At 38.7% G+C, this 19,986-nt stretch overlaps 1 protein-coding gene across 1 annotated transcript in view; it reads left to right on the forward strand.

Annotated features, from left to right (window-relative positions):
- The window catches only part of PUM2 (pumilio RNA binding family member 2), a 68,859-nt gene that overhangs the window by 31,514 nt on the left and 17,359 nt on the right, over window positions 1–19,986 (forward strand). The window contains 7 exon segments of the mRNA XM_040553754.1: window positions 1,932–2,202; window positions 2,509–2,602; window positions 4,451–4,576; window positions 5,761–5,900; window positions 7,520–7,658; window positions 13,848–13,991; window positions 15,027–15,308. Of these exon segments, the coding sequence (XP_040409688.1) occupies window positions 1,932–2,202; window positions 2,509–2,602; window positions 4,451–4,576; window positions 5,761–5,900; window positions 7,520–7,658; window positions 13,848–13,991; window positions 15,027–15,308 (1,196 nt within the window).

The raw sequence follows: 19,986 nt of genomic DNA on the forward strand, positions 1-19,986 counted from the left end.
ACTTACTCATGGCATTTTTTAAACTAAAATACATACTGAAATAACTGCCTCTTCCTTTTGTTCTTCACTTTTTCGATACTGTGTGTCACTTGGGAAGAATAAGGAATGTTAAATGGCTTCAAACTCAGGTTTATTCATTGAGCAAGATACAGTTACTAGCTAGGATACTTAGATGATAGCCAGTACTCTGTGGATGATTGAATGTGACAAACGTGACAAACAAAACAAACAACCTATGACAAACAAACAAACAAAAAACCCTAGTGCAACTGTGCTTTCTCTTGAAGTATTTTGTCCAAAGTAGTAGAACATATAGTGCTATTGACTTAGCTCGCTAAATATCTCTTTAGAGTTGATACTAGCAAGTGAATAAGTACTAGCAGATTTCTTTGCGTTAACCTTATGCTTTGGTGAAGGAGAGGGACTTCACCTTTGGAGCCCTGAGGAGGGAGGAGAACAGGTACTAAAGGCTGTGTCTCTATCTTAGAATTAGTCTTCTGGCAGTGTAGTGTTGGAATAGATAGGATTTTAGTCCTGTAAGATTGCTTTTTCTGGTTATGAACCCAGTCTTCACAAATAAAGCAGACTTGACTGGAATTTGTGTGTTTTCTGAGAAATGATAGATAGATATAATCACAGTGCTCAACACGACTAATGTGTTAAGGGATTATAGACTCCCACACAGCTCACTCCTGGTAGCTGACTTTAAATTATTGTCAGTAAAGAAAGGCTAGTCTAAACAGCAGGTAAGATACCAGTCCGAATTAAGGTACCTTAAATCTAACCAAATACAGGGTTGGGAATCTATTTAGGATGTGAATCTGTTGACGTCTCAATTCAGGTGTTTGTGTGCAGGTGTTTGCAGGTGCACTGGGAGATTCCCCTGTAGTCAGTGGAAATGCAGTCAATACAGCTGTGGAGATGTGAGAATGATTCAGTTTTCACCCTAAAGTTAATTCCTAGTGACTGGTCAGTTGAGCTGCTATCTAGGCTCTGTCAATGGCACTAATTAAATTTTCATCCTCAGTGGGGTTTTAAACGCCAGTGCACCTACAGATGCCTAAGTGTAGCTGTCTAAATCCCAGACAATCTCCTCCAGCTCTTCTCGTTTGGAAAGCTGAACTTCAGGGTTTTGACACAGTAAACGGTTTCCAGCTGCATATCTCTGACTTGCTGTCAGAAGAAAAAAGAGCACTCACATTTTTGCTCCATCCTAAGGATTTTCCTCTGGAACAATGGACTGTGTTTATTCTTAGGAAAGTTGAGATGGAATTAATGGGGTTATAGTAGGGACGCTTTTTTCCCCTGAGCAATCATCTGGTGTAGTCTATTAAATCGCTTGTGTAGGAAATGAAATGTTTTAATTGATTGCTAAATGAGGGACTTTCAGTTTTACTTAGAGGTGAAAAATGTATTGTTTGCTTTGAGATGTGAAGGATACTAGCTGCATTGTATGTTTGTCTTTCCTGGTAGAACTTTTATTGTTGCCTTCTCTTCCTTTGACATGAGATCCACTTAGCCATGTCCTTTTATTTATTTTTAATTATTTCTCTTCAGTATGTTTTATAGTGATTCTGTCACCACCAAAATGCAGTAAAGAGCCATCCCAAAAGTTACAGGTTATTGCAGTTCACTTCACTGTAAATAGCCTCAAAGATTAGTTTGTTGTTCTTCTTACAGTGATTTAGAGACATGTATATTCTAAAGTTTAAAAGAAAAAAAGAAAGAAAGAAAAAGGAATTATGCTTTGAAATGAAATGTATCCTTTATCTTGAGCCATCAGTGCATGCATGCTGGTTAAAATCAGTCTCTTGTTCTCCTTTGTAACATCTCTGTGTTCAGAGATCCCTTTAAAGTAGAAATGCTGTACTCTGTCAATAGACAGTGTTATTTAAGACTGTAAGAGTCTATCTTGAATTTCTTCTAAACAGTCGTACCCCTGGAAGTCGACAAGCCTCCCCAACAGAAGTAGCTGAACGCTTGGGTCCCAATCCTAGCACCACAGAAGGATTAGGTCCACTTCCCAATCCTACAGCCCACAAGCCTCTGGTAGAAGAATTTTCAAATCCAGAAAATCAGAATCTAGATGCCATGGAACAAGTTGGTCTTGATTCTCTACAATTTGACTATCCTGGCAATCAGGTACAAATGGACTCTTCGGGAGCTACTGTAGGACTTTTTGACTACAATTCTCAGCAGCAGGTTAGTACTGGACTTGAAAAGACGCCAGATGGGTCCTTTGAGTTATGCATTATCCTCTTTGATAGTTGTTTAAGCATGTAATGAATTTTGTTTTGTTATATGTCCTTGATGTAGTTAAAGGGAAATATATATTTAATCTGGAAGAATACTGGTGCATAATTTTCCAGTTAAGTAACTTCTTAGGGTAGAAGCTTGGTTTAATCTTCTTCTTTTTTTTTTTTTAATAAATAAATCCCAGTAAATTATAGCCCTGACTTTTGAAAACTGAAGTGCTTCTTTTTTCTTTGTTTTTTTTCTTTCTAATAGCTTTTCCAGAGGACTAATGCTCTGACTGTTCAACAGTTAACAGCAGCCCAGCAGCAGCAATACGCACTGGCTGCAGCTCAGCAGCCACACATAGGTGAGGTTTTTGTCAAGTGCAGCAGGTGTCTGTGGCAAATGTTTGTGTGTGATGCTCTGGTTATAATCCTTTGTTTCACCTGCTCTATTCTAATTTATATAGACTGGTTGGCTGATTTTAGTGGTCTCCTGAAAACTGCCCCAAATTATTGCCTAAGACTGTCCTGCCCGTAGAAAAGGCTGTTTGCTGATTCATTCTTTTGTGTATTTTTTTTACTTTAAACTGTTCTATGCAAAGAAATGAAAGTTACTTCAAAAAAAGAAGTTTTTCTCTTATAAGTAGTGATAGAAACGGCACTTTTGTCATGCTGTTATGCAGTTCAATGTTTTTGATAGTCCAGCTAAAACCATTATATAGTAGAATTTGGAAATCAAACTTTTAGTGTTTGGGTTGATTAATTCTTTCTTTGTTAATGGCATCAAACAATACCTTTTGGTTTCTGGAATTATTCTTTAGCAAGAATTTTTGCTGTCTGTTAAAGTAATGCAGTGAATGAGTTGAATGGATAAAGTTCTTGGGTGAAGCTCACTACCAGCTCAACAAGGAGGCTAAGTTTCAGTGACACCAGTATCAGTTTTATCAGCCGCTGTGGCAAAGATGTGCATTTGGGGAGGGAGAAGCAGGTGAGGTTGGCACATACGAGGAAGCAATTCCTCATTTAAGGAAGGGAGCTCCTCAAATTCTGGCGGTGTAGGACAGATTTAAAGATTTCGTCCCTTCCGGCTCTCCACCACCAGGCTGCTGAGGTTTCTGCATCTGTGCATTAACTGCAAGGGGAAAAAGGGTTCTCGGTATCAGAAAGGCAGAAAGAAAGAGGAAGCAGCATCTCCAAACTATTGTCTTTCGCTCTCCTGTGGTATGGTGAGGGCTCAGTTTCCCCCATCAGCTTGTTGAGCTGGATTGTGCCAGGTCAGGCAGATTTAAGCAGGGATCAGCAGCCTACAGCTGGGCTGTAAAAGTGGCGGCTCTTCAGCATCATCCAGCTGAGGGATACAGTCATGGGGTTGGAAGCATGGCAGGCCGAGACATCTGTGTGAGACCACGAGTCCTCTCTAATGCCTTGCTTTGACTTCTGAACTGCAAAGAAGCCCCTTCCTACTAAGTGCTGACACAGCATTCAGCATTCGTAACAAATTTAGCAGCCAACCTCCTATTTGGAAGGAGGAACATAGTTTGGTGTGCTGTGCTTGCTTGGCTAGTTGGTGCCGCGTCGTTGGAGAAGGTGTGTGAGCCTGACTGAAGAGGAAATCTCCTTAGGTAGAAGTGCTTGGCTTGATGATTCTTCAGTTGTTGCCTTTACAGTCTTTACATCAAATTTAGATTCTTGTGGAAGTGGGGTTAGCATTGCATAACTGGATAGTTTAAATCAGATACCTGGTTTTTAAATATCTGATTGTTGACTGGTTTTTTTGCTACTGTCAGTGAAAAGAGATTTATGTATCTAGCAGGTGATTCTTTATCTGGCTGATGCACCCGAGATACCAGATGGTTTGTCTGATGAAGATTTAGTTGTAAGACTAGTGCGACATGTAGATGGTTAAAGTTTGGCAAGGTAAATTCCACCTGGAATAATCCGTTCTGTTTAAGGGTGGATAGCTGTATACGAGATCAATTTCTTTGGAGTCTGTAGATCAGCAACACAAAGCTGTTAGGCTCTGGGAGCAGTAACAAAGGACTGGTGAGGAGAGAAAGAAGCTTTGATTTTTATAATACTGTATCTGCTCTGACAAACTTCCAAAGTGTAAGCAGTTCTGATTTTAACAGATATGCCATGTGATTTGTTTGGTTTGAGTATGATAATGCTTGCTAAGTATGTTAGCTATAATTAAACTCTGTTTATTACTGTAGCGGGCGTATTCTCAGCAGGCTTGGCTCCAGCTGCTTTTGTGCCAAACCCATACATTATCAGTGCTGCTCCTCCAGGTACTGACCCATACACTGCGGCTGGATTAGCTGCAGCAGCCACCCTAGCAGGTAACTGAATGCTTTCTAGTGTTTATCTTGATAATTTTACTGAATGAAATTAGAAAGAAAGTCCATCCTGTTTATTTTTTGTTAAATATATTTCTAGAAGGAGGGACTTGTAGGGAAATATTTGCAGTTTTGAAATTTTTCACTCTGTAAAGGGGTTCAGTTCTTGTTATGTATGCATTCTGAACATTTCTTTCCTTTGGACTTCTGCAAGCCACAATTAGGTTTCTTCTTTTCTAAAAAAAAAGTTTATCATTAATAAGGTTGTATCTGACATTAGTAGAACGTCTTATTTTCAGAAGACGAGACAGCTGGCATTTCCTCCTACATTTTTACTCAGTGCATGAGTTTTCTAATTCCAGATTTTCTCCTTCCCAGTGGGCATGAGAATAAAGTGGGTCTCCAGTGTGCTAAAGAGGCCCAGACACCAGATAAGCCCCAAGCCCAGGAAAATCTCTTTAAAAGTTGATAGTGCTGTGAAACAACACTACTGAGTATTCAGGTCCCAGCTTAGTGCTCAGACCTGAGCCTAACGGTTTCGAAAAACACTGGAACTCCGGTTGGTGGTTTCACAGGAAAGGCAGTAGAACAGATGTATTATGTATTTGCATATTTTATTTATGTACAACACAACGATATAAAAAGCTCTTTATAAGAAGAAATAATAGAACCCATAGAAGAATGTTTATTTACCAGCAGGTTCAAAGGTAAGCGTGCAAGATTAAGCATACACTGAGGGTTGTGATTTAGTAGACAGGGAGGGAGAGGCAGTAGTCATGTGCACATGAAGGAATTACATAGAAGGGAGGAACAGTGGATGGCCAAAGGCTCAGTAAATCACTGCTGGGGGGATGAATTTGGCTCATTCCATGCCATCCTTTGTCCAGCTGTGGGAACTGATTTTGAGTGTTCTTTGATTAAGCGTTAATTACTCTTAAGTTTTTCCTTTTATCACCTGAGTCTCACAAGGTTATTTTTTCTTAGAGAAGTTATGGCTTCTTAAGAATCCTTTAAATTAACCCATTTGTGTTAATGTGTCATTTTTGCTAATATGGGAGAATTTATTTTTTAATACTGATTTTTGTTTCGACATTTAAAAGATAGATCAATGAGAGATGCTACAAACAATGTAAACAATTATTTTAATTGGCTGCAATAGATAGAATAATCATGTTTTCTGTTTTTAGGTCCTGCTGTGGTTCCACCTCAGTATTACGGTGTTCCATGGGGGGTGTATCCAGCCAATTTATTTCAGCAGCAAGCTGCAGCAGCAAACACCACAGCAAATCAGCAAGCGGCTTCACAGGCACAACAGGGACAGCAACCGGTACGTTCTCCATGTAAAGGAGACATGTCTTTAAAGCCCTAACTTAACTTTTTCAATCTGTAAAGCAGATCAGATTCAAGAAGACTTTACTTGACTCCTTCTTGTTCTGCTGTAACAATGAGTGAATATTAATGAATTTACTGTTTGATTTCGTTTTAATTCTCAATTTCTTTACATTACTGATTATCATAGTCTTAAAATTCACTTGCTGCATACCAAATATTTGGCTTGTTGCAATCTCAATTTCTAAAAATAGATGAAAAATAATTCCTTGAATCTAGGTTGCCATGCTGTTATGAATTTACCTATCCAGATAACACAGTGTGTGTACTTAAAGTAAAATTTAAAACTAATCTAGGAAAACTAATATGAGGGCTGGAAAAGAGAGAGAGTGGCAATTTATATTACAACATCCCTATGTTTCATGTTATTTTTACCTTGGTAAATCATGACTAAGCAATGGGTACAAGAACTTGGTGGGATTTTCTTTAAGTGACTTTAAAAAATATATTAACTTTCTACTGTTATTCTGGATGCATTTTTGAAGCCTTAATGTGATACTGCAGTACAAACAAATGGCCTTTTTTTTTTCCACAAACGAAAAATTCAAGATTTACAATAACGTTATGCCTGATAGATGCTTGAATGAATGTTAGTTCATTTTCTACTAGCTGTATGGTTAACTTCACTGCCATTTGTAGAATTTTGATGTATAAGAGATGACTTTGAGTTACCATGAAGAACTCCAAGTTGCCTCATCGCTGTTTTGCTATTTGGGTGGAGCTTTCTTCCTGCTGATCATGGTTATTGGTGAACTGCATCGACAGTTGAATTTGTATCTTCTCGCCAGTGGCCTTTTGCTTTTTCTATAAAAATTAATATCCAGTTGGTACAAATCACATGTAATATATTTTATGGGGATATATTGTAAATGTAGGGGGTTGGAGTTGGATGATCTTTAAGGTCCCTTCCAACCCGAGCCGTTCTATGATATCGTTTTCTTCTTATTTTGGACCCAGAAAATATTATTTAAGCTGAGAGGAATAAAGTAGTTGCAATAATTTTGATTGCTTTTCAATCTGATTGATTCCCATAGATAGGCTGTCAGAACATAATAAAAGAAACTTGTGTGGTAGGGTGATGTGTTACATGAATTTTTAAACCTTAATAGGTGCATTTTTACAGCATTGTTGGCAGAGTAGTATTAATTATTTAGACTACAAGCTTTGAAGTATTCATACTAACACTGATCAAGTGCCTGAGTAATGTAAGCAAGTAATAAATGTATTTGTCAAGGAAGGGCGAGCATTCAGTTAATCTGGATCACAAACGTTACCACTTTCAGATTTTCTTTCTTATTCATACTCATTATCACTGATGGAGCATACAAGAGATCTGCCGAGCAGGGCAGATATTTTGTCACACCTGTGAGCAAATTCATTTGCTTGTTTTTGTTTATATATCCTTGAAACTGATAAGGTGGAGTATTCACAATGTGAGATTCAGAGCTAAGTATCAATTTGCATCAAATATGCAAAGCAACTGTTCTAGACCTTTTGCAGCTTATAATGGACTTGCTTTTTCACCTTTTAAGAAAGTGTCGTGTTGGTCTGCTGCAGGTTCTGCGTGCTGGAGCAACTCAACGCCCACTTACTCCCAATCAGGGTCAGCAAGGGCAGCAGGCAGAGTCACTTGCAGCAGCTGCAGCAGCAAATCCAGCTTTGGCTTTTGGTCAGGGTCTTGCTACAGGCATGCCAGGTATGTACGTCTATCAGTGAATTAAGAGTGTACTCATTTGTTAAAATATTGGTGTTATTAGATACCAACTTAACTATCAAAGGCCTGCTACGTTTATGATAAAATGCTTAGAACTGAGTTCTACATTGTTATATGTTCATAAAATAATCACACAGGATTCTTCAAACACAGGTTAATCGAGCATCTTTGATTTGAAGCGTTTTCTCTGCTGTTACAAATGTATGCACAAGGGGTATCACATAATTTCATATATAATGAAGCAACTACATGCTGTCTTAAAAGGTTATGAATTGTCTAAGTAGTTACTCTGATGCAACATGAAGTAATAATTTGTCTTTCTGAAGTTTTTTTTTTTTACCTGTGGCATATTATAATAATAATTGAAAATCTAAAAATCAGAACCCAAAAATAAATTTAAAAGGAAGTTACTGCCTAATTTCCTCTGAAGACCACAATGTGCTTGAAGTGGAGGTACTCCAAAGTTTGAAGGCTCAGATGTTTTTAGCAGGCATGGCGTCTGATTTCTGGGGAATGATTATTCTGTGTCCCGGTACGTGTGTCATAAATTCATAATATCAGTTTGAATTTCAGCATCCTTTTTAAATGCTGGGTACAATTACCTGAGCAAGAACAGCTAAAGCATACTTGGCCCTTCTTCGGTATCAAAGTTAAGGTTTTACACAGTTAAATCAGGTAAAGTTGATGGTAGCTGCAAATGCACTTGACTTGTACAGGTTGCGTCCCTTGTTAGCAGTACTGTGAAAATGCCTTGCAGCCTGCAGACGGTGGATATGGTTTGTCACTGGATGCTCTGGGACTGCACTGTGTGCTTCATCCAGCAGCGGGATTTCATACATCTCGCTGCAGAGTAGACCGACTATTGTACTTTGTCTGCTCTGTTTTATAACAGCAATTTTTATTTCCTTCCATGCAGTACTATCTGCAGCTTTTAGCATCTTTCTCTTCCTCCTAAAATGAGAAGTCATCAAAGTGTGCTGTCATAGCACCTTTCAAGTGGTTTCTCTGCGCCTCCCCAAAGCAGCAGAGGCCTGCAAACAGTACAGCTTATCAGAGATGCTGTAGGCATCTTTGCAAAAGCCTCAAAGGCTTATCTGTGCCTTTTTGTGTGTGTTCTGTGGTTTGCTTTTTTGTTTGTTACTGCTGCTTATTGGTTCTTCCTTTGCACATGGAGCTTTAGGATTGTGGAGTGGCCTGTGCCTTGTAACAAGGTTGTGACACTTAGCTGTAGTCAGATGTGAGAAGACCCGCATTATAGGAAGACTTAAATATGGCATTATTTTCTAAACGTATCCATCTTAAATAATTCAAGGGTAGTTCTTAAAGCACACAAAAGGCAAAAGCCCCCTCTCATCTGAAGTGCAAAGAGAATGTTTGAAATCCACTAAGTCTATTTCCAGAAAAATTATTGTTCTCTTTTAAAGTCGTCAGAAGTGAAATACTTTGGTCGTTGGAGTTGAGCAGTTACATTTTAAATTCTTCTGGTCCTAATGTAGCAAGTCATTCAGTAACAAGAGTTCTTCAAAACCAGACAGTTTCTGGTAAGAAGAATGCACAAGGCAAAGTCGGAGGGTATTCCCAAGTTCATCATCTATGTTCAGTACACATTTGTTTCTACAAATAAAACCAGTCTTTATCACAGAGGAGGGCTGCATTCGGCTTAGTCATCCAGATTTGGGAATTTCCGTGGCCTCAGTTGTCTGAGGAGCTGTTGTGCTCCCAGGAGATGTAGCTGCTGTACAGATGCTGCAGGGCTGCTCAGTTTACCCTAAATTAGGTGTCTGGTGGCTTAATCACTCTGGAGGCTTTGTTGCTTGTATAGGCTAGGTCAGGTGTAACTTCAGTTATGTCCAATTCACCCAAGTCTAGCTGACACTGACTGCAATGGTGCATCTAGTGTGCAGACGGACGTCATTGTAGAATGGCTTAGGTTGGAAGGGACCCCAAAGATCATCCAGTTCCAACCCCCCTGCCATGGGCAGGGACACCTCCCACCAGACCAGGTTGCCCAAAGCCCCATCCAGCCTGGCCTTGAGCACCTCCAGGGATGGAGCATCCACAGCTTCTCTGGGCAGCCTGGGCCAGTGCCTCACCACCCTCTGAGTGAAGAACACATAAGTTGTCTGAATTATGTGCATAAAACATTAAAATCAACAGTTTCGGTTTGTTGGCATTGCAAGTTTTATTACCTAGAAGAATTTGTAGTGTGCCATTGCACTGGGCTGCGCGCTGTACCTCCTAGTGATACGAAATAGAAGTCAAATTTAATTGTGGCAGATATACAGGGAGTTAAGGGTATTGGCAAAGTTGCAATGGTTATAGCAAGTCTAAATCATTTACTGATAGGAAGATACGTTCTGAATGTGATTTGTTGAGAGGAAAAGCGCAGAGATAAGGCTGTGTATATCTTTGTCAAGCCAAGCAAAAGGATATAGCAGTTCAGTTCTCAGTGAGCTTGGGAGACTGAAGCGGAGGATGCAACATTTAAGGAAAGCAGGAAGATGAAGAGCTGAATACATTCTCAAATCTGTATGCAGAGGAAAATAGCCGGATCTTGGGAATGTTCAGAAGGAAGAAGCTGTAAATTTTTCTACACAGGGACTCCACAGTGACTTGCAGGTTATGATCCAGAGTGGGGGGAGAGGTGTCAGGGTGGTGGTGTTAAAAGGGGCAGATAATTGAGCTGGCAGTAGGAAGTGTCACATCTGTCAACTTGAGCAGAGAGAAGTGACAAACTTTGACATATGTTTGGCGTAAACCTGTGTCATCAGCGAGGGAAGATGCATAGAGAGAAAGGAGTAGGAGATCTGGGCAGAGCTTTGTGTTATTATGTATATAAAAAAGTGAGAAGAGTGTATGAACTATCCAATGAAAGGCACTGAAGAAATTACTGGATGGATAAGAGCAACACTGAGCATGGGTTGTAAGAGCCAAGAGAATATAATCTCCTCTCATTTTCTCATTCTTTAAGAACATTTAAGATTTGTGTGACAAGAATCCAAAAACTTTTCAAAGTGTGGCTTTGGAGACATTTGGAAATGATTTCAGTAAAGCAGAACACTGGTAAACCAGGATGTTTATTTTAGTATTCCCTGCTGATCTTAAGACAGTAAGTGTGGATAGAGCAGCCGAGTTCTAAGATGAAAGGTGTGCTTAAGATATGATTAGGAAGCAGTGTGTGCTTTTTTCTTCTTGTTCCATTCTAAGACCACAGGAAGCTTGAATGTGAAGTCACCGAAATGAGGTCTGATGGTTGTTAATTTGAGGGGGAAATCGCATAGCCACAGGGAGGAGGAGATTTGATGGAGAGGTAATAAAGAATGAAACACGAGGAGAGAGGGAATTAGAGTGGAGAAGACCTGGCAAGTCACCATCATGCCTTCGAGAAGGGAGAAGGCTGGGAAATAGTGTCTGTCGTTGTGCATACCTCTCTGGGGTAGGGCGCAAAGCTTGTTGAATACGGTGTGATGAGGGAGGGGATAGCAGAAGGCTTCAATTTTGCTATGAGAGCTGCTCTTCAGTTATGTAATCTGAGATGGCATCTCTGAAATCATACCTATGATGTCAAAGCAAATAATTTTAGACCTTGCTTTGAGGCTCCAGATGCACTTGGCAAGGTCTCAGCTATTAAATAGTCTCTGTGTTGCTTTCTTCTGGTGGTTTGAGTAGAAAGCTGAGAGATTTTATTATGTGTCACTTCAGAGACGAGGAGTATGGAAGCATCCCTCAGTTCTCTTACATAGCTCGGGCCTTCTGGATGGGCTGTATCTCGATGCTAACAACCTAGCTGATTACTAGTTTTAAATGACCTGTTTGTGGTTGGTGTGAGAGTGGCAAGTAAGCGTCAAGAGAATTGCAGATTTTGTAATACAAAGCGCAAGTGCAAGTTGCTTCTGTTTGTTAATTCAGCGGTCATCCTTGTCAGTTACTTTAGGAAAACTGAAATTAATGTATTAAACCGCGTTAGCATTAATTCCAGAAAATTTAATTACTACAATAGCGTAAATTTTCTTTTTGATTTTTCTTTTTCTTCCCCACCCCAAGTATTTCACATTGGAAAATAGGCTTATTTACATTACGCGGGCCTGAAGTCATATAGAGTGCTGTGTATTAGTTTCAGGTGAGCACAAGGGTGTAAATATATGATCAGTCCTTTTTTATGTAGTTATAGCATTATCCATGGGTTCGACCATCTGGAGAGAGTAGGTGGGCAGAGCAAATACTGGTAATTGTTAACCAGTTCTGAGTCTTGAAAAAGTGTTTTTCTGTGATACAGCAACAACCAAAAGCAGGACCAACATGATCTTACCAATTGAACATGCTATGAGTAAAAGTAGGAAAGCAAAAGGTAATTAAATGTTGTTAAATTAAACATGGAAATAGTCAGTCTCACTTCTCCCTACCTTGGGAAAGCAGCAGTCTCAGTGGTGAAGGTGGTGGAGCAGCACAGCTCAGTTGTGTAGGTGGAACAGGCAGTGGCACGTGCAGTTAAAGTTTTCTGACCAATTTCATTGTAAGACCCTGCTTTGGTTCTTTTTAGCTAAGTCTCCCTGTGTTGCTGATGGGGAAGGAGAAGGTAGATGCACCTGCACCTAGAATGCAAAGCAAATAATGAGCAGTGAGAAAAAACAGGTCGAGGATGATAGTACTGACGAGTTTTCATAATCAGTACTGTGCATTCATCTTCCATCTGGAATAAACCTGAACTTCTGGATTTTCATTGCTCCTTTCCAGTTCGGTTAATATCTGAGTCTCCTTCATATCTTCGGATTTTCATAGTGTGAGAGAATTTGGACCTGAATCTCCAGCTTCCCTGCCCATAGCCACCAGGCTGTAGGCAGCTGGTGTTTCTAGCTCTGTTTTTAAAGCAAGGCATCTGAGAAGAAGAGATTATACATCTTGTTTTAGAAATTGAGGAGAACGAATATGACTTGAGAGCCTGGTAATGAAGGTACTCACCTGGAATTAGAGGCCCTGGTCCTTATGTTGAGGTCTGTACCTGTTTCTGGGAGAACTTAAGAAATTATGCCCTCTGTTAGACCTAGATTTGAACATAAATATTGACTTCAGGTAATGTGCAAAATCTTGGTTCTTACGTGTACAAAAACAGTCGTTTGGGTGATTTTTGCAAAATCTTGTTGTTTTTTTTTTTCCTTAATAATATGAGTAATATATTTGAATACGGAAGGAATGTTGAAATTCTCTTTTCTTACTGCTTTATAGAAATAGTCAAACTAAAAATTAGTGCTACCTTTCCGTTGTCAGTATCCTTTCCTAGGTTATTCTTGCTCTTGTCTTCCATTTTTAGGGATTCTTATTCCAGTTATCCAATTTGATTATAAAGTATCAGAGCTTGAAAATTAATCCTCTTGCTCTTGTACTAAATAAGTGGTTTTTTGCTCTTTTGTATCTTTTCCTTTGCTCCATTCATGTCTTGCGTACTATTTTTCTTCCTATTGCTTGCTTTTTTCCGTTTTCAACTCAACTTCCTTTCTCCCCCAGTTCCAACTCTGTCAACTGAATGAAATGGTACTTAGATTACAGTCTGTGTTCTGTGAAACTGACTGGGACTAGATCATTTTTATTGTTCGAAAATATTCGTGTGTGTGTGGAGCACTCCTTTCGTGATGTATTTTTGTCGGTGGTCACCATTCACCATTCAAGTGATAAAGTGAAATGTGAAATGACTTTAAAATGTGGCCAGGCAATGTAAAGAATTGCCAAACTTGCACATAGTTTGGCCCTTTAACTGTATAGGTTTCAATACCTTTTCAGGAGTATGAAAGAATTGTAGAATATTTAAAATTGCTAGAGAAAGCTCATTCAGTAGTGATCCAATTCTGACAAGTTGTGGCGTTACTGTACCTTTTCAACTGGGGTATTGGAAACTTGATTTATTAACCTTGAAGATACACACAACTTCAGATCACTAAATTTAGCTGTTCTAGTTTCTTAAAGATGATGTAGAACACTCCTAGGCTTTTAGAAGATTTTGGCACTCTTTTACAGTGTTCTTTTTTTTTTCTTTTGATGCCTGGTTGATGTTCTGGGGCACTACTGCAGAAATGCCGTTTTCCCCATCGTGGTTTGGTGCCAAGATACTTCAATGAGAGAAGCGTTGGCTAATCAAGACAACCTGTACTCCTAATTCTTCTATTCTGTATTGTGTAGGCTATCAAGTACTAGCTCCCACTGCCTATTACGATCAGACTGGTGCCTTAGTAGTAGGCCCTGGAGCAAGAACTGGCCTTGGAGCACCAGTCAGATTGGTGGCCTCAACCCCTGTTATAATCAGTTCTGCAGCAGCACAAGCAGGTAAGTATTGGGTCTTACAGGGAGCTTTCTTCCCATTTTGTACTGAATTTTAGTAATGTTAGTTGACTAGTATATTATATTGTTGATTTGGTTGGTATGCATCCTGTGAGGCTTTCCAGCTGTGGAGGATATACCATACATGCTCTTTATTTTTTCACCTCCCTTTCTCTACCACACACTGCTGTTTTGATGTTTTTCAGAGATGCGGCTTTCCTTTTATTTTTTTTTTAAATTCAGATTTACAGTCCACTCCCCATCCACATACAGGCACGTTTCTGCAAATGCTGTTGCTTCTCTGATGAGAACATTTTCCCTTTTCCTCTCCCCATGCATATAACATGCACTGCTCGTTGCTCCCCGGAATGGTGTCCTCTAGGAAGCATCATTTCATTGCTTCAGCCTGGCAGAAGATGATGGAGTATTCTGGGGCCTTGCTATGCTCTTCTTATGAAAGTATTCTTTTTTTTTTTCATGAGAAGTATGGCAAGGAAAAAAACACTTAATGGATAGCAGAAAAGGAGAATTAGAAATGTTAAAACTATACAGTTTTCTTAGGTTCAGTCTGGTACCACTTTATTAAAACACTGTATTTATTGTATTTATTAAATTAAAATCCAAAATATTAACACAAGATGAATTAATGTTTAGAAAATGAGATTTTAAGTTAATCTATAAGCTTCCTACTGTGACATTAGTTGCTGAAGACGTCTTTGTTAGCTGCAACTCTGCCATTGTGAATTTGAGTATCGAAGCACAGTTCAGTGAACAGTATTGTCTTACATGTTTACACTGAAAATTCTCTCCATTACGTTAACTATTCTGCATCTTTGAATAGCTTATAACATATGCTGTCTTCATTTTTTTCCCGTTGTAATTAAGACTGTATTATATTATAAAGTCTCTCTTAGTCCTTTAATATGTGAATTTCTGCTTGTTTAAGAGGGTTTCATAAAAATAAGATTTAGATCTGAATAGTCCATTTTCAGTCAGAAATGTTTGAGAGAGTAATGATGATTGAAAACGTGTGTTTTACAGCTGCAGCTGCTTCAGCTGGAGGAACAGCAAACAATCTCGCGGGAGCCACGAACGGTCTATTTCGGCCCCTTGGTGCCCAGCCACAACAACAGCAACAGCAAACAAATAGTAGCCTACAATCCAATTCATTTTATGGCAGTAACTCTTTGACCAATAACTCCCAAAACAGTTCCCTTTTTTCCCATGGTCCTGGCCAACCAGGAAGTACATCTCTTGGCTTTGGAAGTAGCAGCTCTTTAGGAGCAGCTATCGGCTCTGCACTTGGTGGATTTGGCTCATCAGGTAGGTCATTAACGTAGTGAGGACATTGTGAGACTTGTGTGATAAGGCAAAAAAATGTATCTGTATCCAGACACATTATATGCACATACATTTCCAAAAACAATGTTGAAAAAAGGTTGTTCAAGTTTAAAGCAAATTATAGGAGAGGAAAAAGGGGGTTTAAATTCAGTCTGTATTCAAGATAAATTTTTGAAAAATACCCTGTAGTTACAGATACCTCCAAAATATTTTTCCATATTGAGCATTGTACTTTGCCCCAGAACTTTATATTGATTTTTTTATTAAGCTTATTTTTTTATTTGCAAACATGTCTTCATTTTATGTTTAAAATAACAATTGATTACTTTTAAGATACGCATTCTTTTGTTGTTCTTCCTATATCAGGAAAATTTCCATCTTTTTTTTTTTTAATATCACATGATACTCTAAATTTAATCTAATATTGCAGTGTTTCTTTCCATAACATTTTTTGAGGATTTAGGCTATCATCCTGGAAGGACTTAAAATATAATAATAATTGTTAATTTCAATAGATTTAATCTTAGATACAGTTAAGCAGAGTTTGGGGCCTTAAATTATAGCAACAGATGTTCCTGTTTGTGTTATCAAAAAAAAAAAAGTTGTCATCTTTTGTATGCTCTATAGCAGAAATTTATTCTCACAGATTTAAATATAAAAGGTAGGTTTTCCTATATTTAAGGTTCAGCATTAGTAAGGGAAGTTAGGAGTCTTTTCTAAAGAATATTTCCTTTGGCCTATTAGTGTCTAAGTTACAGAACTGATTTGCTTACTTTTATTATTTTAATGAGATAAATGGAGCATATTTATATTATGTATCCTGCAGATGTGTAGAAATTGGAAGAAAAAATTATACTTTAACGGTATTTTTCAAAGCAAATTGCCCCGTGAGACTTTATAAAAATGTTGAAAGGAGCGTAGAAAGTGACTATTATTACAAGATAGCTCAGTATATGGAAAAACAGAAGGAAAAACACACCCTTCAGTGTTAAAACATGATACCTTTCATTTGGTAACTAAGTGGAGAATAGTGACACCAAATTACTGCATACCAACGCTGAGATCTTCTCAGTATTGTTTTTTCAAAAAATAATCTGACAATTTGCTTTAATGAAACTAATGCTAGGAAATCCAGAATAAAGTTTTACGCTGGTCCTCTCTAACCCCTCCCTGTAAAGAGTGGAGTAGGGAACTCTAAACATGCTTTTTTCAATATTTTTTTTTTTAAAGAAGGCCACTCAGATGGGTAGGGCTTCTTAACAATTTTCTGTAGTGCCACAGCAGGTAAATCTCACAAAACAATTGTGCTATCCCAGTGCTGTATTTTGTAGTGCAGATTTTTCCTCAGCTACTTTCAGGAGTTCAGTGAATTCTTAGCAGCTGTGTTTCGCTCTAGATACAGTTTCATTTCATTGATAGATGTGGTCATAAGCGTATCTGCATATTTAATGCAGCACACCCATTTTAAGTCTCTAGATAGAATACTTTTAAGCCACAGAAGTCTCTATCCAGCATTATCACAAGGACCTCCATACAATACAAATTTTAGTTTTGTCTCCTTAAGAAGAAACAGAACAGCTTTTATTTTTTTTTCCTGGCACAGGAGATGATGCCTTTTTCTTGTAGCAAAGTTCAGTTGCAGAGCCTCGTGCAAAGCCTTCAGCATAGACAGCACGTTCTGAAATCTTGCAGCCGTGTCCTAGGTGATTTAATTAGCCTGGTAGTTTCCACAGGGAAGCAGGAAGCTTGTGCTTTTGCAGTTTGAGAAGTGCTGATGAAAGGTGCTACCTAAACCTGAAAGATTTTTAGTAGTTTTACTGGAGTAAAAGTACATTGAAAGTGCCCTTCTGCCAAGTATAAATTGTACTTGCCATAACAGCCACTTAAAAATATGCTTCCTGATTTTAAAAAATAATAAAAAAGCAACAAATAAAAAACTGAGCTGTATGTACACATGAATTGAATTACACAGATGAGTACTTATAAAAAACGCTGTTAATGCATGTTGAGGCAAATTAAAAACGAGTTTAATTTTTGATTTGCCAAGGCTTCAGCTTATCTGTAGCTTGTCTAAGCATGTTGTAGGGGCTGGATTTCAGTTAACGTATTCCATGAGGTCTGACAGATGGCAGTACTGATCTTGCCCTTACACCTTGCTTATGTTTTCAGTTGCTTCGGGGAGGGAGGGGAAGAAGCTCTGTTAAAAAAAAAAAAAAAATTAAAAAAAAAGGCAAAGTTGAGCCTGTTCTAGCAGAATGACTGAGCAACAAAGGAGAAGATAGGAAGAGGCGAGCATATCATGTAAATGAAATCACATTACAGTCCTCTTTAATTACAAAGTTATTCACACTCCACTTTAAATATTTAGGTACACGATAAGGTACTGCAGCTTAACAGGTAACTGAGAATTAGATCGACCACAGCAGCTTCCCAGATGACTTCTTTCGGCTTGTAGCTAACACAGTTAAATTTGTTTAGTGATAAAGAGGGCCGAGCTAATTCAATTTATCTTGTTTCCGTGAGCTTTGCTTGTGTGTGTGTAAAGATTCAGCTCAGCTGGCTCGTGGTAACTTGTCAAGCTGCAGTAATCTAGCTGAATGAGAAACCCTAAGGTTTAGATCCCCCCCCCCCATGGTCAGTTGGAAAAATAACAGTCCATCCTGTAGCATTGTATTAACATGCACATAGTTCATCAGCTCAGCCAGAACCTGTAGAGCTAGTCTCAAACCTCAAGATTTCTTTCAACTGTTCCCTTAATTTGCTCTTCTTACTCTCAGTCTCCTTGCCTATTTAGCCCAGTATCTTTTCCTCCTGGCTTCTCCTCCAGTATGTGTGCCTTCCCAGCTTCCAGGCAACATTTATCTCCCCTCCTGCCCCCAGTATGTGTCTGTTGCTGCTCGTACTGTGTGGTGTTCCCATTATCAGCTAACCGTTCCAGGCTCTTTGCCCCACAGTCACATACACTTTCTATAGCCTAACTTTTCATCAGATCTGCTTTCTTTTCCATCCTCAGTTCCACCACTTCTGAAATTGCCTGCCAGTTTCCTTGCAGTCTCCTTGTTGGCTCCTTTGTCTGACCTTTCTCTCCTCCTGGTTCTGGTTTCATTTTTCTTTTTTTTTCTGGTCTATTTCTTGTGTTTGGCTTTTGTCTCCTCTGCATTTGAAGTAGATAACTTCCTTTCCACACTGCCTGAGGGTCTTCTGAACACAAGGTGGGATCTTGGACAGCAGCTTTAGAGTCCATTTTTGACACAGTATATAGAAGCCTAGAAGTACAGTTGCAGGAAAACCTTTATCAGCCATCTCAGAAATGCCATGAATGGGCAGGAGTTTGAGTTTTCAGCTACGAGTCTGTACCAGATCTCTGCTGAACTTGGATGAAATGTGATTTTACTAAGATTTCTGGCTCAAAGAGAGCATGAAAATAAAGGTCTCCTGTTGCTAACATGATGATCTGTGTAAATGAAAGCATTAATTTCTCAAATAATATGTGGCTGGGTTATTTCACTAAAGTCGAAGCATCTTTCCTGCTTTCCTAAAATGGCTGTGTCATTTGGGCAGAACTTATTTGAACAATTTGGTCCAAGGAGGTACTTGCCATGAAAAATATTAGCCACGTTGCTGATGTTAGGAACAGCCAACCTCTAGTCTCTTAAAATGGGAAGTATCAGGCGACCTTTATGCTGATGAGGGTAAGGATTATGGAAGTATAAACTTTGACCTTTTCATTTTTAAGATGAAGTAGAAACCAATCTTCCAAATTCAGCTGAAGAAGCAGCTTTACATTACCAAAATATCCATAGTCTTGGTTCATTGATATAATAATTTTCCAGTGTTTCAAATAGGCACTATAGTTAAATATTTCACTAGTATGCAACAGATAACAGAATTTAACATTTCTAAAAGCTTTCTGTTGTTCTCCTAATTTATCCTAGACTGTTCATCGCCCTGCTGAATGATGCTGTGCAGGATAACCAGTCCTTCACTAATACTCTGTTAGCCAAACAAAGCGTGTAGTCTAATTTGTTTGTCAGAAATAGTGATAGCAGTAAAATTATGTTTTCAGTTTCTCACCTTAATTTTCGTATCTCTGCTCTGCTTCTTGTCTTCTTCTTAGCCTACTGCCTCTTTATATTATCTTTCCAAAATGCTTCTTTGAGAATCATAATTCTCTCGGGGAGTTTTAAGTAGTCATTTGGTTTTTTTTTCTAAAGATGAGGGGCTCACAAACAAGAGGAAGTTCAGAAACAGCTGAATAGTGACATAGTTTATTTTCTAAACCCTTAAAAATTTGTTTCTAGCCTTTTGCCTGCACTCAAGTATCGCTGACTAATAATTTCTGTTGGAAAAAAATTCTTGAAGAGTTTAGTGGGAATATCTTTAGAAGCACTTACTATATGCAGTGACACTGTAATCTCATAAATCTCGTGTTTGTCCCAACGCCTGAAGCCAGGGTGTTCAAATGGAGTACTGCAATATTACTGTGAGAAGTCTAGAATGAAATGTTGAAAGACATGGGCATTGATGAAATTACTTACCAGTGGTATGTTTATACCCACTTAGATTTACTTAAAAGCATGTGTGGTTATCACAGTAATTGTCTTTGTCATAACGATTGCTGTAATTATTGTGATCGCATCTGTTATTGCCCAGCTGTAGT

This window comes from Cygnus olor, chromosome 3 (assembly GCF_009769625.2).
Source record: "Cygnus olor isolate bCygOlo1 chromosome 3, bCygOlo1.pri.v2, whole genome shotgun sequence".
In the NCBI taxonomy this organism is placed as follows: domain Eukaryota; kingdom Metazoa; phylum Chordata; class Aves; order Anseriformes; family Anatidae; genus Cygnus; species Cygnus olor.